The following is a 22467-nucleotide window of genomic DNA, read 5'->3' as shown; positions in this document are numbered from 1 at the left end:
GAAACAAGCACAAGCACTCCAATTCTTGTGCCCACATCACAGTACATTCAACCTTATCACCTTAGAGGTTTACTTATCCTTATCCTTAAATGTTTTTTTCTTGTAGGCCACTAAGGTTGGGTATGCTTCTAGTAATGGGAATACATGGGGCTGAGCCTCTACTTGCCTGCCTCAGAGCACATACTGGAAATTGACTAGTACCAAAATCTGATCCCTAATTTAGGAAGAAGTCAAGAGACCATGTTGGAAGATAAAAATAAACTTATATAAACCAGAACAAGATTGGAGGGGACAGGATGCAACTGGGAGACAGAACAACTTGTGAAGAGACAAATACATTACAGAAATTCAGAAAGTGTGAAAGTAATACATGTTGAGCAGTTTATCTTTAAAATTATTTTATAAGTTATTTAAGCACTTGATACATATTTTTGTCTAAACACAGGAACTTACCACTTAGAAATGTAAATGAAAATTTTTAAATGGCTGACCCTACACTGCATGAACAAGAATATAAAAGAGGGATATTTAATTCATGTTTCTAGCATCTTCATCAGGATTTCAACATGTCAAGGCTGATCTGCTGATCTTCCCCTAATCTGCTCTACCAGCATTTTTTCTACCTCAGTTAACGACAACTCCATTTTTCTTAAGCTGATCAAGCCAAAAAATCCACCAGGAAATCCTACTGACTCTCCTTTTAAAATATAGTCATTTAACTGTCAAAAGAGCCCCAATAATGTCGGTACTATAATTTCCCGTTTTTTAAAAAAGCAAAGTAAATGAAGACTCAAAGAGCAAGTAACTATTCTAAATTAGATAGTCACAGGTGGTAAAGCCAGAAATCTGTCTGGACAGTCTAACTCTATACAACACAGGCTTTTAAATATTAGAAAACATCACTTCTCAAAAGAAATTAAAACCTAACTAAAATCTGATTACAAGATAGGACTAAACTCAGGAATAATTATAGGTGCATTCCACAGATTTGTTCCAAAGTCACTAATTTAGCATTGTACAATTATATCCAGATAAGCTGCTAGGAAATACTAATGTTCAGAATTAAATACATTTTCTCTCACGGTTTTGTATGTATTTTGGTAATGTATTTTTAAACATTAAGATTTATGTCCCGGCCACAATACTTTGAATATAAGGAAAATTTTTGAAGAAAATTTAAGGACAACTATCAAGAACAATTCCTAGGTCTAAAGTTAGAATGTAAGCTCCTAAAGGGCAGAGACCATCTATTTTGTTCATTATCATACACCCACATCTAACATATATAATAGGTATTTAACTTTATAAATCAATAATTCATATATATGTATCTTTATGCATATCTTTCCACAAGTCACCCACTTCCCACTTCTTGATACGTGTAATGTTACCACCACTATCTCTCATGTAAATTATTAAAACACCCTTCTGACTGGTCCCCCCGCTTCCATCTTAGCCTCCTTCATCTTATCACACAGCCAGAATAATCCTTTTACCCAAAAAAAAAAAGTTTTAACATTTTTAAGTGAATAGATTTTTTTTTTAAATAAGTCCTACCCAATTGTGAGAACTAAACCCATGACTTATTATTGTTCGCTTCAATCCTATGCTTCTACGGTGCCAAAAAATTCAAAATTTTTAAAGATGGGGATGTGGGAAAATTAAACACTAAAGTGTTAGGAATTCTGCCTTAAAACTTTTTCCCTCAATGATGGAAAACTGAAGGGACATGAATCAAACAAGATGTTTAAAAATCCAAATTAGGTTTTATTAGCATCACTGCCAAGTATTTTACCTGGCTTATATCCACTTCTCGTTAAGCCTAGTATATCTGATACTGCTTTGATTACACATATACTGTATTAAGCAAACTGATTGGTTTCTAGGCCATAATTTAGCAAATTACAAACCAGTGAAGAAGAGTAAGTCCACTTCAATCAGAATATAGTATGTTTATATCAGTATGAAGAGTTAAGTCCACTTCAATCAGAATATAGTATGTTTATATATGCTTAACATCAACATACTAATTTGACGGCTAATCTAATGAAGAAATATCTTTGAGTACTCATGCACTTTTTTCATGTACTCATAATATGGGGCATTTTCAAAAAATGAAAGACGGAACTGTAGAGTTTTCCCAAAAAGATTACAAAAGATACTCTTCCAATATATTAGTCAGAACAAAGCCTTCGGCAGTTCTGTATACTTCATACAGCCTCTTATTCAGTTTAAAAGATGTTCAAATATCTCTTCCATTTACATTTCAGTGGTATCTAATTAGTATTTACACGTTAATTTTGAGCAAGTAGTTTTTACAGGGCAAAATGAATATAGTTTCTTATAGTCTTTGCAACAGATATTTCCCCAAATACTGTATTATACTCTGAATAAACATGCCACTGAAGAAATGTAACATTCAACTTGATGGTTTTAATCTTTTAGAAGTGAACTTAATTTTACTGTAGAAAGTTGTATCAATATAAACATGGAAAATTCTGCATTCTCCCAAATGTGCCAATACATAAAAATTCATCTCGGCAAAATAGTATTTATGCTTCCATTTTATTGTTTTTAAGAATTAAACTGCCACCTCAGTAGTCTTAAGAGCAATATAATGAAACATACATACATTTAATTTAGACTTATGTCCATCATAGCTTCAAAGGCTTCCCTGAAATAAGGCTGGGATTCACATCTTTTTCCGTAAGGAAAGAAACACTAACAGTAATTTTGTTATCCTTCTACCCACCCACCCTCATTCAAACAATTGATGAATTCAAGTCTAACACGATTTAAAACTTTTGTCTGCTACAACATTCATCTGATATGCCTCCCTGCATAACATAGATTTCTTAAACCTAATTGAAAATAAATCATTTTTTTAAAACTCTACAAGAGTTCTCTCAATTCAAAATTTTATCATGATACTGATTTTCTCATCCAATACATAGGCTAAGTGGTTTCTTACCACATTCAACTCTAGTGACTTTCAATAAAAGCAGGATAGCTCTTCATAAATAGTTGAGAAGCTCTAAAGTCATTTTGGCTATTTTCTTATTACATGGAACAAAGAATGGTTTGGATTTTTAACAGTAATATTTTAATAGCTCCTAAACAGAGGGATGAAAAGGAATCAAGTTTGCACCAGTCCAAGTACCTACAGTAATATGATAGAAGCACTCACCACCATTTCACACTACTTCACTCCCATGCTTTTAATAACAAGCATTTCTCACTAGAAATATTGCATTAACACTGGACTTTCAAACTGCTAAATGTAGAAAATCACTTGCCTGACTTAAAACAAAAAAGTTTATTAGTTATTTTTGGCCAGTCAAGGTTGAAACGGCCATTTTGTTATTTCTAACTTCTGCTCTAGGGTTCAGAAATGATTTTGCATCTGATCATTCAAGATGAGAATTTGTTTCACCTGTATCTGACAGAATAAAATGGTAAATTAGCAATCAGATCACCCTTTGTCAAAAGAAGTATGTTCTAAATGTATATACTACAAACTATCTAATAAATGATATCTGCATACTACATATTTCATGTTTTATTATGCACCATTTTAGTGGGGAGGAAAAACTTCACAGGGATTTATTCAAAGGATATAAATAATATCCTAAGAATGTTGATTTATACATATGAGTTCTGTATAAACTGTTAAGTGGTCATCTTAGCTAAACTATAACAAGCCCCTATAATGTAAAAGCTGACTCGAAAGGCACCATGTAAAGCACTGAAATCCACAATTTAGCTGTTATTTCCTCTTCTCCAATACAAAATTATCTGGTAGTCTTCACTGTTGACTCCATGCTAAAATGTTCCAAATTCAGACTGCTTTACCGACAAAAGGAATAGGAAATAAAAGTTTTTAAATTTCAAGTTAGAGGAAAAATCCTATCACACAGCAATGAAACCTGAGCAAATGCAAATTTGTGATTACAAGAATATGTCCTTCATTAATACATTATTCAAATTCCTCCATGGCATTCAAACTGTAGTTGAAAATCCTATAAACAAGAACCCACTTAAACACAGCATCAAACTCTAACATGAAATGAAGAATTACATAAAGCCTATTCAGCCCTATTCAGTTTAAGACAATGAACAAAACAGAACACATTTCATCTAAAGAACACCATTTAAATAGTTCTATAAAATAATGTTACGTAAGATCAGTATGTGTGGTGCATATGTGATTCCGACCATTCAGTAAAAAAGCATTAATGAGTAACAGCATTCCCCCACCAGCTTGAAGCCTGTAGAGTTGATTACTTTGACCATCTCTTTCCAAATAATTAGTAATGTCTTTTAACATTACGAACAAATATATCTTAGTACTAGAATTCCAATGTATTTTGGTGCTCCTGAGGCTGCCTAAAAATGAAAAGGCATCCAAGTGAAGTGCATTGTATACTTACTATACCTCGAAACCTCAACATTTCAGTGCCTAAAATGTGAAATAATTCTCTATCATTTAACAGTCTGCCTTACAGCAAATTCTAGTAGATTTTTACTTTCAGTATTTTATTATAACTTTGGGAAATTAGTGGTAAAACATATGGTTTAAAAAACAGTATGTGGCTGCACTTAAATTGACATAAAAATAGCATTTTTACAACCATATTGAAATTTAATCCTTTTACACAGGTTAACAAAATGTATCACAAGAAAAACTAAACATTGGGTTTAACAAAACAATACTTTTGAAGTAAAACAATGAAAAATTTTTTCAATGTTTTTACAAATGGTCACCTCTGGGTCAATTTACTAAACTAGGGGAACAAAGAGATGTTAAAATATAGCTGTGCTCAACTGAGCCACTTATCTGTACTACAGTATGGTACTTGAAATCAATCTTAAGGTCAAGATTTAAAACCACTTTAAGAAACAAGACCCTATGTGTTTTATACTACCTCGGTAAGAGGTACTCTTCCTTCCCAAAACAGTCAAAGCTTAATTAAAAGATTGACTATACATAAGTTTTTTTCCTCCTCATATCTTCAGTTCAAAATACTATTATCATTGGTAATACGGTCTATATCTCGTCTGATCTGGATGATGTGGTCCAGGAAGTGGGGTTTGAGAAGGCGGACCCTGCAATCGTGGAGGAGGAGGTGGCCCTCTTGGTGCAGGCCATATACCAGGACTCATTCCCCCTGGTTGTGTAAATGGAGGGCTCAGAGTTCCTTGATCTTCAGTGAACTGGGGTAATGAGTTAGGATTATAATGGTGAGGAGGGGGTGCAGTTACAGGTGGACCACCATGTTGAGGTGGGGGAGGTCCTGGAGGAGGATGATTCATATAAGGTGGCATCTGGGCAATAATATGTCCAGGGGGCGGGGTTATTGGTGGTGGAGCAGAGGTCATTGGTGGAGGTGGAGCTTGGCTATATACCAAGTGAGGAGTACCTGCAGCCTGGGGAGGATGTGGCATTGGATGGCTTATTGGTGGTGGAGGAGGTGGGGGTGGTGCATAATGTTGCTGTGGAGGCATAATATGATGAGGGTGCGATACCACTGGTTGACCCTGATATTCAGGATGATGGTGAGCAGGTGCTGGGGCAGGAGGTGGTGGTTCTCTAGCACCTGAATTTGAGTCATCCTGAATAGGGACGGTTATTAAATTGCTGTGTTTTCTTGTTGAAATACGAAAGGTTTCCTGACTGACCGATCGAGGTGGAGGTGGAGCCATGGACAATTCTGCTGGAGGAGCACGAATATCCTCATGTGGCTGATTATAGTGCTCATGTGGCACATGTTGCAAAGGAGGTGGTGGCATCATGATGTGCTGCTTTGGCGGAATATGGCTCATATGGTGCTTGTCTGGTGGCATTATAAAACGTTCAGGGATTTCAGTTGGTGGTGGGGCAATAGGAGGATGAACATTTTCAAGTGAAGCACGGGTAACAGGTTTTCCAGCTCTCATATGGCGATGGTTGATATGAGCCTGTAAGTCTCTCTGAGACAAATATGTTCTCTTGCACCCTTGAACAATGCTACACATGAAGAGAGAACCTCGTGTACACTGCTCAATTCGCTGCACAGGATCACTACAGCTAAATTAGAAGGGAAAAAAAATGAGATTTACTAAAAGAGAATATAAAAAATTATGTAATTTTCAAAAATATGCCTGTTTTTAAAATTTGACTGTTACATAAAACACAGCAAAAGTCCACAATTAGAAGTTACAGTTATTCTACGTGAACTTTTAATCTTCCCTACTTTGTTGTCTGCTAGCCATTAAGCATAGACATTTCTGTCAACTTCAGAACTCCTAATATCAAACAGTATGTTTCAAGAAGAGACCTCATTCTTCCCAAGGCCTAGAATTTACCCAATTTTCTCAAACAATTGTACTTTCTGCAACCATTTGCCAAAAAACCCAGCAAGAAAAAAACCAACGGGTTGATTACTTACAATCATGGAATTCAAACTTGTATGGTATTATTGAGTGATAACTGTTTGTTGAGCAAATAATACTAAGTGGAAAACAGTAAGTAGAAGACACTCCAAGGACTACAACAAGTAACATCAGCCTCATCATTAGGGTTCTTAACATTAAACATAAACAATTTCAATCCAAGCCTTGACTATTAAAAGTCCTTTAAAGAAGGGTTTTTTTCTGAATTGTCAGACAAATTTACACTTTCCTAACTTTCTAATTTGTGAGCACTAAATTTAACTTCACATTTTCTTAAAAACTCAGGGTCAAAATTGTAACTATTTTTCATTTACCATATTTAATCCATACTTGCCATTACAGCTTTCTTGACACAGTGGGGAAAGACGACTGAAATAGGAATCTGAAGATCTTGGATCTGGTATTGGCTCAGTAATTTGAAGTCATTGAACCATTTTTGAGTTTGTTTCTTCATTTGTACAATGAGGTTAAAGTATCTACCCACTTCACAATGTTTTTATATCTATTTCATATTACTTAAAAGAATATTAATATCAAATGAAACAATGAAAGTGACAGTATTTAATCCCCAATTAAGCACTATATATAAATATATGTGTGTATATATATAAGCAATTATCATTGAATATGTGTGTCAGGTCATTTGACACTATACTAAATGGCTCTATGCTCTTGATTTTGAGTTGTGTCTATCTTTCCATCCTTACTATAAGGCTGGCACTCCTTATTGATGTTATTATGCTTCCCTTTTGTGGCCATCTGGCACACTGTTTGCTTCTAGTTCACTGTAAATTCCGAACTACCTCCACCTTAGCAAGATGTGAAGCACTTTCTCTTGGGTGGTGCTTAAAAACAGTAATATATACTGTTTAACTCTGACTGCCATTTCTTCACTTCCTGATCTGGGTCTGTTAATCCAGATAGGCTTCTGTCCTAAAATTGCTACTAACGACCACATAAGTGAGGTGTGACATTTAGTACTTTGTTACATTTAGTCCATTAGTAAGGTTAGTACATTAGAATATTCAGTACATTAGTTACATTTAGTACCTTGAGAACTAATTTCTTTAAACAGTAAGTACCTTTTAATTTCCTTCTAATACTTATACAAAAGAGGAAACCTTTAAAAGTCCTCTAAATAATGTTTTATCACATCTGAAATCCTTTATCCCGATGAAGCAATCAAATTTACTATGTAACTTAAAATGAATGTATACCATGCTGAAAAATTAGGCCTGAGAGAAAACACCCAAAAAACAAGTGATACGTATTTCTAATGTCTTAATTTTCTGAATTATAATTCTATAAACGAAATATTTTTTAAACTCATAGAACAAATGTTATAATCTGTTACTTTAAAATGCTAATAAAAACATGCCAAGAGAATTAGTTGTCACTGAGCTGTCAATAAATCACCCCTTTCTCTCCTGGTGACATCAAATTTTCCTACACCATAAAAGGGAATCATTACCGACAAGTGTCCACAGCTTTGTTATCAATCAATACCACAAATCTTGGTGTAGCTTTAAGCACAGGTTATAAGTGATCTAAGAAGCCTATGGCTACTCCAAGCAAGTATCTTGCATTCTTTCCTAAGCCTTCCTTATCAAGGATTCTGAACTGATATAAAAATTCTTATTCTGTTTTCTTCAAGACCATCCCAAAATGGATCTAGCTTTTTATAACTTGTTTGAGACTATGTAATGATGGTGTTCTAAGATATACTCCAAATATAATAATCCGATTTGAAAGTAACAAGAGCTTATATATACAGTGCTTACTATATGCCAGCTACTATATATATGTATGTGTGTACATGCGTTATATATATATATATAAAACCTCATTTAATCCTAAAAATACCTCAAGGAGGTAGGTACTATTATCAGCCTCATTTTATCAATAAAGAATACCCTATGACAGTAAAACAGCTAATAAATAGCAGAACAAGGATTCGAACCCAGGAATTCTAATTCTGGAGTCTTTGCTCTCAATATATCTTAATACTTCTTTAATGTCCCATCAAAAAAAGTAACTGTTTTTTGTTTATAATACTTCTATAACGGCAAACAGATTTCATTTTGACCAATTTGAGTTGACTGATAGTGGCTACCTTGCCCTATATTAAAGAGAAACCTAAAGCAAGCTGGGCTCACAGAAAAAGATTAGCCATGTCTGTATGTTTGATCTCCTGCCTGATTTACATCACTCCCTAACCTTTAATCCAACTTATAAATCATTGCACTAAAACTTTATTATTTAAAAAAGGTAATGATAATCTTATCTTACCCTGGACACATCTTGTCTCCCTTTTTTTCATGTAAAATAGCACAGTCATAGCAAAAAACATGCTTGCATGGAATCTGTAAACAAAGACATATTACAGTTAAGCATATTAGAACTTAAAATATTTAAAAATATATATATATATAGTAACCTATACATAAGGCTTAGAAGACACTTGAGAATACCTGTTAAAATGAACATTTATTAAGTACTAATTATAATAACCTTTTTCAATCACAAAGCCTTTTGAGAACATGACAAAAACTATGGCTCTTTTCCCAATAAATGTACACACATGCATTTGCTTATACTTTCTGGAGGTGTAAACCCTATGAATTTCACCCATGGTCCCCACACGTTTTTTTCCTTTTTTTTAAGAAACAGATCTTGCTCTGTTGCCCAGGCTGCAGTCCAGTGGTGGGATCACAGCTCACTGTTACCTCGAACTCCTGGCTGATGTTCCCACCTCAGCCTCCAGAACAGCTAGGAACACAGGTGTGTGCCACCACACCAGGCTAATTATTTTATTTTACTGTACAGACAGGGTCTCACTAAGTTGTCCAGGCTGGTCCCAAACTCCTGGCCTCTGGCAATCCTCCCACCTCCCAGCCTCCCAAAGCCCGGGATTATAGGTGTGAGCCACCACACCCAACCCCCTGCAGGTCAAAAGCTCCTGAAGAATACTTTAATTATGTGGGGTTTTTTTTTTTAATCTTGTTTCTCCTGAAACTATTCCAATGCAGTAAAATAACAAGTATGTCCTATATTTAACATAAGCAGCACCTTCCTCTGGTGGTTTTAAGTTAATTGACTCATAAAAATCTAAAACTCAATCAGAAGGATACATTAAATGATCTTAGAACCACATTTTTAAATTCACAGCCTGTTACTATTTCTTTACTACGATGTACAGCAAAGCAACAGTGCATAATCCACGCCATCTACCATCACAGGTATGTTACTGAATTCAATTTTTTTTTCTAAAGGCAAATGCAAAACTATCTTTTTTGGAGGGAAGAAATGTGAAAATTACTATAAAATTACAGTTAGGATTGTAAAATTTTTTTAATGATTAGAATTCAATTTTCAGAAATAATAATTACTATTAAGCCTCTCTGAGCCTCAGGAAAAAAAGAGAAATTATAAATATTATTAATGCAGTTTTAGGTAAAAAATTGTGGCCTTCAAAAATAAGCAGTTTTGTTCTATTTATTAAGAAAAAAAAATTTCCTTAATAAACTGGAATAACTGTAAATTCACTGGTATCAAACACTCCAAAGAAATTAGTTTTCAGAAATTATTCTAATTTTCAGTTTTATTTAATATTTTAAAAGAATTCAACGATTTGTCAAGATAATCATATTAAATTCATAGTATTCCAATACTTCCCTTAGTTATTTCATACTTATTTAAAATTTCACAAACTTAGTCATTAAACAATGATAAACCTATCTAGTTAAATTTCAGAACCCCACCTCTATGCAAATGCTTACTTACAAAAACAATATTTAATTATACTTACCATTCTCCCATAGATTTTAATAGGCAATCCACACTTGTCACAGAAATGAACTGGTGTATCATCCTTTTCACCTAAGATGTTTATCTGTTGAAATGATATAATTAAAATTACCTTCTTACACCATTCTAAAGATTGTATCTACACAATGAATTGGTCAATATTTTATAAAAGTTGTTAAAAAAATTAGAAATAGAAGCCTCTTGGTATAATCTCCATTTATTCCCCACCATTAGCTGTGATACCATTAGTTTTTCTTCTTAGTGTTAAGAGTTATTGATTTTACTGAAAATTACTTCAAATTATTGTTGAAAACAGAGTATTAACAAATGATTTGTATGTGCTGAAAATCATAGTTATAACAAGTTCATAACATTCTTTATGTATTGTGCATCACTCCAATAAAACATTTTAAGTATTTAACACTTAAAATATTTTATTGTTATAATACAATTTTTCATTTTTAATTATACCTGAAAGTCCCAAAAAAGGTGTCCAGGAAATCTTCGCTGATTTCCAAACAGCTCACCCCCTTTACAGTCATACCGTTCTTCTTCATTATAATCAAATCCTTCTGAGAAAAAAAAAAGTATTGCCCATTAACTTTCCAAATCTCAAATTTCATTTTGGAAGCACATATACATGGCAAAACAGACCTTTTCACTAAAAAGCCCATCTGATGCCTTTCAAAGCTTTTCTAAGAATAAGACAATCAAGATTAGTTTAAAACATCAGTTAGAAGTGATCTTGGTGATCTAGTCCAACTCTTTTACTTCATTATTGAGATTACTGTATGGAGACTCATAATAACTCAACATATAGAAGATAAGTGGCAAAGCCAGGAACAGACCTCAGATCTCTTGACTCCCATTCAAACGCTCTTATCAATTCACGAAACTATTTCTAATGTAAAACTTTACTGATTACTGACTATCATGCTTGTTACACAAATTTTTAAGATATTGATCACCATTTATTCTAGTCTAGCTACAAAAATGGTATGCTAAGAGACTGATTTTATTGCCAATAGTATAATGAAAACATAAAGCATTCTATGGATTTTATTAGCAAACAAGTTATCCTCTTCTTTAGCCCTAAAATGAGTGATTTAGACACTTTAACATATTCATATTTCATCCTGTCAATTAAAACCACTCCCTGATTAATTACTCAAACAACAGGAGACATATCATATTCTTATGTATCCTTTCCTACAATGCATTTATCAATATCAATAAACTTAAGATATATGAAGATGAAAGGGGCTCAATTTCTCTGGCCTAATTAAAAAGTTGATGGCAATCTTCTCATCTCCTACAAAAGAACAGAAAACCAATCAACAGTCTGATGGGAATTCTAGGTAGAATCCAATTACCTAAAGTAAAGCTGAGCAGACAAATATATCCCTCCAAGGAGCCAGGCTTCTCACGACTCTTTTGGCCCTAGAACTGGTAAACAGAGTAGCCAAGCACACAAGTTTTAACTTTACCCACATGACTAAATTACAGCACCTATACACAGACACAGACACACACACACACACAGAGACACATTCACATTAACACACAAACAATGATGCAAGAAGTTTTTGAAGCTGAGACACTTCAGTGTACTGCTATTTAATTACTGCCAATACGAATGTATAATCCAGTCAGGATCCTCTTGTAAGTTACACCTGAGTGTTCCTAGGCTCCTATATCACCCGTTTACACCTTAGAAAAGCTGGTGTAATCTAAAATTCAAAATAAGGAAACTCAATTTTTCATTTTTTTTTTTTTTTTTTGAGACAGAGTCTCACTCTGTCACCCAGGTTGGAGTGCAGTGGCGCGATCTCCGTTCACTGCAAGCTCCGCTTCCCAGGTTCAAGCAATTCTCCTGCCTCGGCCTCCCAAGTAGCTGGGACTACAGGCGCACGCCACCACGCCCGGCTAATTTTTTGTATTTTTAGTAGAGACGAGGTTTCACCATGTTAGCCAGGATGGTCTCGAACTCCTGACCTCATGATCCTCCCGTCTCAGCCTCCCAAAGTGCTGGGATTACAGGCGTGAGCCACCACGCCCAGCAGAAACTCAGTTTTTCAAACCAGAAAATTATTGAGATAACAGCCAAGGAAATTAGGAGCACATTATCATTTTTCAGAGTAGTTCCACCTGTACTCCCATCATTAAACTATATATATTTTGATTGATGCCTAGGAAAACAACAATCAAAAACAAATTTATTTTACTCCAAAATCCGAGAGGGAAAGGGGAGAAAAGGATTTTGGCTTTTCTGCATTGTTTGAACTATTAAAGAATGTATTTGTACACTACCGTGTTGTTTTAAAAAACTGTTTTTTTAAAAAAAGCCAAAGCAGGAGTGACCCTAAATTACAGGTAGTGCAACAACAGCCCTAGGTTATTACTAACATGATTTCTAACATTTTGACTTCAAATATACTTGTTTAGATGGGAGAGGAACCCTACAATAAAATAAACCATAACGTATGTTGTAACTAAAGCAGTTTGATTCTACAAAATAAATACAGACAAATTGCTGGAATAGAACGGCAAGTCTAGAAATACAAAAAAATACTTTTAATACAGGGGTCCCCAACTCCCAGGCCTTGGACCAGTACTCTTGGCCTGTTAGGAACTCGGCCACACAGCAGGAGGTGAGGGGAGGGCTAGAGAGCATTACTACTTGACCTCTGCCTCCGCCTCCCGTCAGATCAGCAGCCACATTAGATTCTCATAGGAACGCAAACCCTACTGTGAACCGTGCAAGAGAGGGATCTAGGTTGATGCTCCTTACGAGAATCTAACTACTGCAACAGTTGCATCCTGAAACCACTCCCCGCACACTGCCATCACTCTCCATCTGTGGAAAAACTGTCTTTCACGAAACCAGTCCTGGTGCCAAAAAGATTGGGGACTGCTGCTTTAACATATATATGATAACAGTAAAATTCCTATTCAGCAAGGAAAAGAGTTGGGACAATGTTTCGAGGGAAAAAAAAAGCCAGACCCCATCTTTTTTCCCCTTAATAACCAAATACATATCCATAAATGTTCTAAAGCAGTATCAGTGAACTTTTTCTGTGAAAGGCTAAATAGTAAATATTTATGCTTTGTGGACTATATGGTCTCAATCACAATTACTCAACTCTACCATTATAGTGTGAAAGCCCCCACAGATAATACTTAAATGAATGAGCATAGCTGTGTTCCAATAAAACTGTTTATAAAAACAGGGCTACATTTGGCCCACAGACATAGTTTGCTAACCTGTAATCAAGGGTAAGATGGAAAAACTCTTTTATACTGGTGAAACAGGGGAAGGTCTTTCAAATAATGTCACAAAACCCAGAAGTCATAAAAGCAAAGACTGGATATCTGACTACATAGAATCTTCAGGATTCTCTGCAATAACTGTAATCCCAGCACTTTGGGAGGCCGAGGCGGGCAGATCATGAGGTCAGGAGATCGAGACCATCCTGGCTAACACAATGAAACCCCGTCTCTACTAAAAATACAAAAATTAGCTGGGCATGGTGGCGGCACCTGTAGTCCCAGCTACTCAGGAGGCTGAGGCAGGAGAATGGCATGAACCTGGGAGGAGGAGCTTGCAGTGAGCTGACATCCTGACACTGCACTCCAGCCTGGGCGACAGCGCAAGACTCTGCCTCAAAAAAAAAAAAAAAAAAAAAAAGATTCCCTGCAATAAATATTTTGTATACAAAATTCAAAAGACAAATGAAGAATATATACAATATAGGCCAGGTACAGTGGCTCACGCCTGTAATCCCAGCACCTTGGGAGGCTAAGGCAAGAGGACTGTTGAGCCCAGGAGTTCAAAACCAGCCTGGGCAACATAGCAAGACCCCATCACTACAAAAATTAAATATAAAAAATTAGCCAGGCAGGTGGGGTGCACCTGTATTCCCAGCTACTCAGGAGACTGAGGTGGAAAGATCACTTGAGCCTGGAATATCGAGCCATGATCCCACCACTGCACTCCAGCCCAGGCAACAGAGTAAGACCCAGTCTCAAAAAAAACAAAAACAAACAAACAAACAAACAAAAATATATATACACACACACGCACATACATAACATATAACAAAAATCCTATTAATTTACAAAGAACTCAGAAGAAAGGATCTAAACAAGAATGACCAATACTATGAAAAAATATCTGCTCTCTCATAATTAAAATAAATTTACATCAAAACAAAAATTTTAAAAGGTTTCTAGTACTCAGTATTGGTATATGGGAGTAAAAACTAACATACCTTTTTTGAAGAGCAATTTGACAGTACTTGTCAAACTCTAAAATCCACAGTATCCATCAAGTTTTAAAATATCCAAATTTGTAGTTTTAAAGTCTTTGGAATTAAAAAAAAAAAAGGCCAAATCTGTACAAAGTACAAATTCTACAAAGTATACATACTAAACTGTATGTCCAAGAATATTTGGTGCAACGTTTTTTGTAACAGAAAAAACTGGAAAAACTGTTAAATAAATTATGGTATATCTATAAATACCCAAACCTATTTTTTTAATGAGGTACATCTGTATGTACTGATAAGAAAAAAATCTCAAATGAATATTACATGAAAAAATGGTAACTACACATAAAAAATTAATACTTTTGTATAAAAAAGTCAACAGGGATTATCTTTGGATAGAAGGATTTTACTTTTAATGTTATGCTTTCTGCAATACTGTTGAGATTATTGAACAATGGGCAGTATTGCTTTCAACAACAAAAGGAATCAAATCAAAAAATATTTATAAAGGAAAATAAAAATACAATGTGCTACAATGAGAAGTCAAACAAGAAGGTTGAAGAATGAATAGAATACGTAAGACAAAAAGAGGTAGCTATAAGATCACACAGACTGTCTGGAGCAATCAGATAAAACAGAAAGAGTGTTGGACCTATTAGTTAAACAAATTACCTTCATCACCAGGTGGAGCCTTTGCAGGCATCCTGTTTATAGTTCTTTGAGTTCGCGGTGCAGGTTTCGCTTTGTTTGCTTGTTTGGAGATGAGCTTTATAGGAATTCGTCTGCGAACATCAAGACCACCCAGGGATCCAGAACTATTAGTGCCTTGTAACTCATTGTCTGTGTTAGGAAAAAAAAGTTGTAATTTCTTTTAGTTTTTCTTTTTAAAGATTATTCTGCCACAGGTATTAAAACAACATACCTAACATTATCAAGGTTAAAGATCTGGGTTCTGATTTTCAATATTACATTAAGTTTAACTGCTAATTTTATTTATTTTGGATCAACACTTAAGGCAATGCTTTTTAACCCCTTCTGAGATATGGAATCCTTTAAAAAATTGATAAAAGTTACAGGACCTCTCCCTAGAAAAGTGAATAAAATTTTTCATATAATTCCAGAGAAGTTTACAGAAACATGAAACCATTCATGAACCCAAGAACCATTGTCTTGAACTACAAGAGAATTTTTTGAAAGAAAAAGAGTAAGAAGGAGAAAAAGAAAGAAAACCATCCCTATCTCCATGTCTGATCATCAAGCATGCAAAGCAGAAAATAAATTTAGTAAACTGAACTAACACTGATGAAGGCAAAATTAAATAATGCATTTGAAAATGAAGTTAAGAAATGTGATTATTCCTTAAGTGTAAAATAATTATTCTAAAAATCATTCAGAAATATAGTAAAAATCATTATACCATTTAGTAGTAAAAACATGCAATAATGTATTTGTGCTATAACATGTGACTGAGTTCTTAGTCGGCACTGTAATGGAAAATTATAATTTAAGAGGATGCAAAGTTCCTATACTATAACTAGGTCTAAACAACTGTCACTTTCTAGTCCCTGGAGTCTTTACTTGTTATTGTCTATAGAACAAATTAATTCTTGTCCCATGAGTAACAGGAGTATAATTTCATAGAACTGACTCCATCTAAAGCTTAAGAGTTACCTTTTTTCAAGTAAATGAAAATATATAATACAGAAAATATTTAACGTGACCTACTAAAGACAAAAAGGAAAATGCTTAAAATAGGAAATACAAATAACATGTTTTTTAATTTGTAGTGTTTTAAACATGACAAGTTATTGAACAAGGTTGTATAACTGCCCCTGCAGGAAATATTACAGTCAAGATTGATAGCCAAACCATCCACATTAAATTCAGCAAAGCCAAATTTGGAAGTAGTAAGCTAGTACCAATGGCCTCCAAGGCTACTAGGATTACAGACACACACTAAGTTCACATTCATTTGCACTTTTTCTGAACAATGTATCAAACAAAATTAAAAATGAGTCCTTAATGATTATTTTAATCTACTTACTACTCTTACAACAGCTAATCCTAAAACAAGGGGGGGCGGAATTACATAGTTAGCTAGAATCTTGAGTTAGAGTAAACCCAACTTGATCAGCTTTCAACACTTCATTAAATAGACTCACAAGCTGATTAATGTATTTGATCTGTTTTCACTGTAGTTGCTTATGTATGTGAAAGTACTGACAAGCAACGCATTGGCCAAAAGAAATATGAATGACTTTTTTCCTTGCTCAAAAAGTATTCCTGACATTCCAATGAACTAAAAAGCAAGTCGTTGTAGACATATAATCAGTTCAATGCTGTCCCTCAAATATTAAATATTCAAATATCAAAATGGTTTAATCGTTTTACCTTTGTGAATAATGAAAATACCAACACTTCATTACAAGTCCTTTTCACACCATCCTGAACACTTGAGGTCTCTACTGTTGCTTGCATAGTCTACCACTTTCAAGAGCTGGCTGGCCCTTCCCACTTTACTTCACAGATTCAAGTTCATGAGGTACAGCATTTAATAATGATAACATTCTGGGTTTCTTTGGGACTTTTTTGCTTTTTGTTGTTTTTAAATTAAGAATCAGAACATAAAGCACTATTTCCTTCTGAATACAGTAACAAATTATAAAGTCCTTAACAACAAAAATTTCTTAGATATTACATAGAAAGTGACTAAGGACTACTGGCCACTTAAGATAAATTCACTTTAAAAAGGCACAACGCTTCCATATCATATAGTTTAAAAAAGATTGGGGATTTTTATCTTGAATAAAAGGAACCAACAAATATTTTACAAAATCTGGGATCTTTTACAAAATCTGGGATACAGTTACAGAAGTGCTAATTCTTAGAATGACCAAAGAATAAATCTAGTGTTAATCGGGAGCCCCTTGGAGTAATTTTTCTGGCAAGATTCTATTAGAACACCTTCATTTTTACATTTGAATGTTTCAGTATGATCAAAAAATGGGTCATTTTTGCATAATGTTCAAGGGTTTCATCTGTTTCCCCAAGGACCTCTTAATCCTTTAATATTGAAATTATTCTTTTGAGATGCCTATCCTGTCATGATTCTTCAATTATCTAGCTAAGTGGCATTTCCTCATTTGTCAAAGGCTTTGTGATTTAAACAATTATCAAATTCATGTTTACAAATTTAATGAAAACCAGAATCTTCTGCAAGGTTTATAATTTTATTTCACAATCAATGCACAGTATTTGATACTGTCTTCTGATACTAAACATCAAAGAGATTGATTCATTTAAAAAAAATAAAATAGGTAAGAAGCTAGTGTTAAGCAGAAGGGACATCTGAGTGGGAACTAATTTTTTAAGTGTTCAGTTCATTCGTGAGTATTTTCATGTTAAGATGAGTTTTACTTCCTTAGGCAATCTCTAAACTTCAAGAATTAAGATAATAAACACTCTTTACACTCACCCCTATTACGATTTCCTAACATAATAGCCTCTAAACTATGGCAGGAACTTGACTCACAATTCCAGTAGTGGGCTCAAATAGGAATTACTTTCCTAAAGTTGAATGTTTGCTATTCTAACATCAAAATCCCAGTTTCAACTCTATAAATTCCCAAACACTGGAATTCTTTACAGCCTGGTTCTAGGCCGGCTTCTCCTCTGAACACACCCTTCTTAAGTGGTCTCATCTGTCCTCATGCTTTAAAATACCAGCTATAAATAAAGGTACTAACTTCCAAATACGTATTTTCAGTGCAGATCTTTCCTCTCATCTCCACTTGGCATCTCTCCTGTGTCTCAATAGTTATCTCACACTAGCAGTCCAAGACCAAACACTTGTTCCCAAATTCCCGTCTCACCTCTACAAAAAAAGATTGTTTTCTGCCCCAAGTTTTCCTCAGCTCAATAATGGACCCTACCTAGTTGCTAAAACCAAAAACCTAAGCATTTCTCCTTTCTCTCACATTCCTTCAAACACCATCAAAGTATTTACTGAAGCTGCCCATTATCCTTCATTTTCACCAAACCAACCTTCTCTTCCCGTCTACTGCAATCAGCTATTTTCCATCATTCTTACCTCCCTCTCTTACACCATTCTTCATAGAACAGCCTATTATATTTTTTAAAAGAGATTGTGTTCCTCCTCCACTTCTGTTCAATGGCTTCATATTCACTTAAATTAAAATTCAAACGTTTACCATAGCTTTCAATGACCTGAATGATGTGCCTGCTGCCCTCCTTTCCAATCTCACTTCAGGGCTCTTACCCTCTGGCTATTACTAGGCTGCAGCTGACTTCACTGTATCTTCCTACCTCACTGCCTTTGCACTTGCTGGAAATGCCCTTCCTCTTGCTTTTTTCCCAGGGCTGGGTTCTTCTCATCCATCAGATCTTAGCTTCCACAAAGACCATTCCTAACAACCCTCTCTGAAATTTCGTCCTATGAATCTCTCCACAGCACTCGTTTATTTTCTTCAAAATACTTATAATCCGCAAACATTAAAAAAAAATAAATTAAAAAAAAAAGAACGTATTGTCTGTGTTCCTCCATAAAACAGAAGTTCTATCACGGACCTGGTCCGTCTCGTTTACCATTCCATCTTCCATCTCCCGACCTACAGATATCTGCATGTATCTGGCATAAACATACACACCTACATAAATAAACATACACAACTACGTAAACATACATACCTAATTATATAATCAATTAGATATCTGATGAGTGAGGACAACTCAATACTCAAGAAAAAGCCTTTTTTTCTCTATTTGTGATATGGTCGCTATAAAGGTATGGGGTACATGTTAACTCCAAGAGCACTCATTCAATATCCAAGAACCACAAAGAAGCAAAAGCCAGAAAATACATAACAAAGGGTGGAGCTACTCTTACTTGGAGAAAAGTATGAGAATGCCTTGATTTTAAGCTCCTCTTTGTAAATACCCTCAAATGATGAGTAAGGACCTCAGCCGAAGCGCGGGGCATGCTTTTGGTTTAGGTAGAAAAACTGCTCCGAGTTTGATTCCAAAAACTCTATCAGACTCCCTTCTTTCACCTCTCTAGTCCATGAAGGATCGGAGACACGACAGGAGGTGACCACTGCAGCACCCGCCCAAAGCTGACTGAGACAGCAGGAAGTCTCCAACCCATTCTCGCCCGTCCACTCCCAGCGTAAAGAGGATTCCGCGACTCGGAGACCGCAATCTACCCGCCAGTCTCTATAATGTAGGCCAGAGCAGCTGGGCTGAATAAAACAGAGCCGGGGCTCTCCCTTCCCAAAGGCCTACATCGCCCACCGGTCCGGGCTCGGAGCTCAGCAGAACCAGAGAAGGAGCGGTTGTTGCCGGCACGGAGGAGGTAGGTACCACACCAGACGGTAGGCCAGGAAACGGCAGGCCCCTACCGGGCACAGGAAGGCATCTGTGAGATTTCTTCTCACTGCCACACCCTAGTGTTGTGGGGCGAGCGTAATCCCTTTTGCCTGCTGGGCGACCAGCCCCAGGCCGGCTAAGGGGGCATGGAACAGGGACCCCCACTGCCTCCGCCTCCTTACCAGTGTGATCCATGATTCGGCTCGCAGAGCACAGTGGGAGCGGAAGTCAACCGCGCCGGAGTCGCAGCGAGCGCGTGCGCACTGCCTTCCGGAGGCCGGGAGGCGGAAGTCCGAGCAGGTTGTCCCAGTTTTGGCCTGCAAAGACTTCCTTCTTTCGCCTCCACTACCCAACTCCTGTGAGGGACTCAGGCATAGTTCGGGCAGAGACAGAAAGAGCGAGCGCGCGAAGAACTTTGGTATCGAGGTTGCTAAGGCTTCTCCTCATGTGCTTCAAGAGAAAGTAGCCTTTAACTGTGGAAAGGATACCAGGGGGACCGGGGAAGGGGAGAGCAGTGGTAAAAATAAGCCTGAAGCAGATAAGGCGACTGCCCGCCCCCGCGGAGAGCTGCCTTCTGGGACTTGTAGTGCGCGGGGACCCCGGGGCCGGCTGGCTGCGCAGGTTCGTCCGTTGCGCTGGCCCCACCCCGGCGGGCGGAGTAACGGTTTGGAATCTCCCGGGGTCAGCGAGCGCTTGTTTCCTCCGCCTGGTGTAGGAAAAGTGTAAACACGCGCGCTCCGGAAGGTGTCCTCCAGTGGGAGGTTGCTTAGGGGATGGCGGAGCTGTGAAACTCGCAGCTAGAAGGAAAGTTTCAACGCTTATTGTCTAAATTTTGCTTTGTCGTGACGAGCTACCTAGACCCACGCAGAGCTGACTATATGCCCCGGTTCCCATCTCTTAAGTCTCTTAACAGTTGAAACACATTTATAATGCTTGACTGCCACTCACTTTCTAGGGAGAGCTCTTGTGACGCTACGAACCTCTCGAACACCTGACGACTGGGCGCCAGGGCCGGATGGAGGGTGGAGAGCCACTGCGGCGCAGCTGCCTCCTCTTAACGGGGACACCTAGCAGGAATGTGCGGAGTGGAGCTAAGGGGAGCGGATAGAAACCGAGGGAGGGGAAGAGAGCGCGAAGGCTTGGCCGGAAGGAGAGGTTAAAAAGGAAAGGCCTAAAATGAGGAAGAGAGTTACCACAACAAGCAGTACCTAGTTCCAGTTCTTGGTCCCAGGAGTTTGTGGTTGTTGCTGCTTTCATCTTCCTCAGCCAACACAAAAGGAAAGTGCCAAGGGGCGATTCCTAGGACCTTCAGTGCAGTCTCCACCTTGCGGACTTGGCTTATTTGTGTGCACTCCTTTCTCCAGCCTTTTACACTTGATGCTCTTGGATGAATAGAAAGGAGCACAATTAATGGAAAACACAAGCTTGGGAGTCAAGGGATTTGGGTTCTATTCTTGTCCTCCCTTGGTGACGACATCATTACCTTGGGTTATTCAAGCTTTCAGTGCCAGAGTTCCTATATTAATAAAAGATTATTACATTGACCTCTAAGAGAAATGTTTTCATGGTACTGAATTGCAAATAAAGTATGTGTAGCAATGTGTCATATCTTTGTAGTTGTACGGTATTAGCTGTGAATCATACTGTGATGATCAGTGCGATTTAAGTGCACCATGTTATTTGGTGATTATTTTTCTGAGATCTTGTAAAAGATTTTTCCGCTATATATATGCAGCTTTATAAACAAGTTTTTAGGTACATTCACAACTAAGGACATTTGTGAATCAAAATTATCCCTGCTTTTTTTAAATGTAAAGTTCTGTATTTTTAGGTGGTTTTCAAGATGCTTTCAGTTTCTGGAATTATTGTTTTGGGCGTTGGGACTTGCCTAACCTTTTTCCCATACCTCCCTATTTTTCTAAATACAGTGTTGATATAGTCAGGCATTTTTCACCAATTTGGGTTTTTTTTAAAAGAAGTTTTCCTTAGAAAGTACTTCTTTTTCATATTAAAAAAAATTTTTTTTAAGAGATGGGGTAACCCAAACTGGAGTACAATGGCACAATCATAGTTCACTGCATCCTTGGACTCCTGGGCTCAAGGGGTCCTTATGCCTCAGCCTCCAGAGTAGCTGGGTCTACAGATGCTCATCACCACCACTGGCTTTGATTTTTTTGTTCTATCATACTTAGCCTATCAGCTGACAACCTTCAGATTCATGCAAATCCAGGTTCAGAGTAGTAGTATTAATGTCTGCTGATGCTGATATTTAAATAATTAGAATTAAATAGAGCTTTCAAGTTGTATTTTATGTAATTTAACCTGTAAGTTAGAAGTTTTGTTGGCATTTTATGGTGCATCAAGAAAACTTACTGAGAGAAGATGTACTTATTTTAGATCTGATAAAATGTTAAACGTGTTTGATTTGATTTGACATCTCTTACTTTCAGGCATTGCTTTAGCATCTGTGGTCTGTATTTACCCCCTTAATTGTGGTTGCCTTGAATTACCAATGCAGTAGTAATGTGATAAATTAATTTCTTTATGTACGTTTTATTACTGCCCTCTAGTATCT

General features: G+C 36.5%; 1 protein-coding gene and 1 long non-coding RNA gene across 5 annotated transcripts; one reads left to right on the top strand and one right to left on the bottom strand.

Moving 5' to 3' along the window:
* Positions 1–2546: 2546 nt before the first annotated feature.
* CBLL1 (Cbl proto-oncogene like 1) lies at positions 2547–20900 on the bottom strand. 4 transcript variants are annotated; one of them, XM_054494216.2, is made up of 6 exons: positions 20075–20900; positions 15180–15347; positions 10711–10811; positions 10241–10324; positions 8722–8795; positions 2547–6067 (listed from the first exon to the last, which is right to left on the bottom strand). In XM_054494216.2, the coding sequence occupies exons 1-6, from the start codon at positions 20085–20087 to the stop codon at positions 5032–5034; spliced, it is 1476 nt and encodes a 491-aa protein (XP_054350191.1). In that variant the 5' UTR covers positions 20088–20900; the 3' UTR covers positions 2547–5031. The 4 variants fall into 4 exon arrangements, with proteins under 4 accessions (XP_054350191.1, XP_054350192.1, XP_063523771.1 ...); XM_054494217.2 differs by having other exon boundaries at positions 10711–10808; XM_063667701.1 differs by lacking the exon at positions 20075–20900 and adding an exon at positions 19414–19438.
* On the top strand, positions 19477–22311 carry LOC129040173 (uncharacterized). Its single transcript, XR_008503561.2, has 2 exons — positions 19477–19878; positions 20848–22311. It is a non-coding gene; the product is annotated as an uncharacterized LOC129040173 (long non-coding RNA).
* Positions 22312–22467: the final 156 nt, after the last annotated feature.

The sequence above is a fragment of the Pongo pygmaeus genome, chromosome 6 (genome assembly GCF_028885625.2).
Source record: "Pongo pygmaeus isolate AG05252 chromosome 6, NHGRI_mPonPyg2-v2.0_pri, whole genome shotgun sequence".
NCBI lineage: Eukaryota > Metazoa > Chordata > Mammalia > Primates > Hominidae > Pongo > Pongo pygmaeus.
This window is presented reverse-complemented; position numbering and strand designations above follow the sequence as displayed.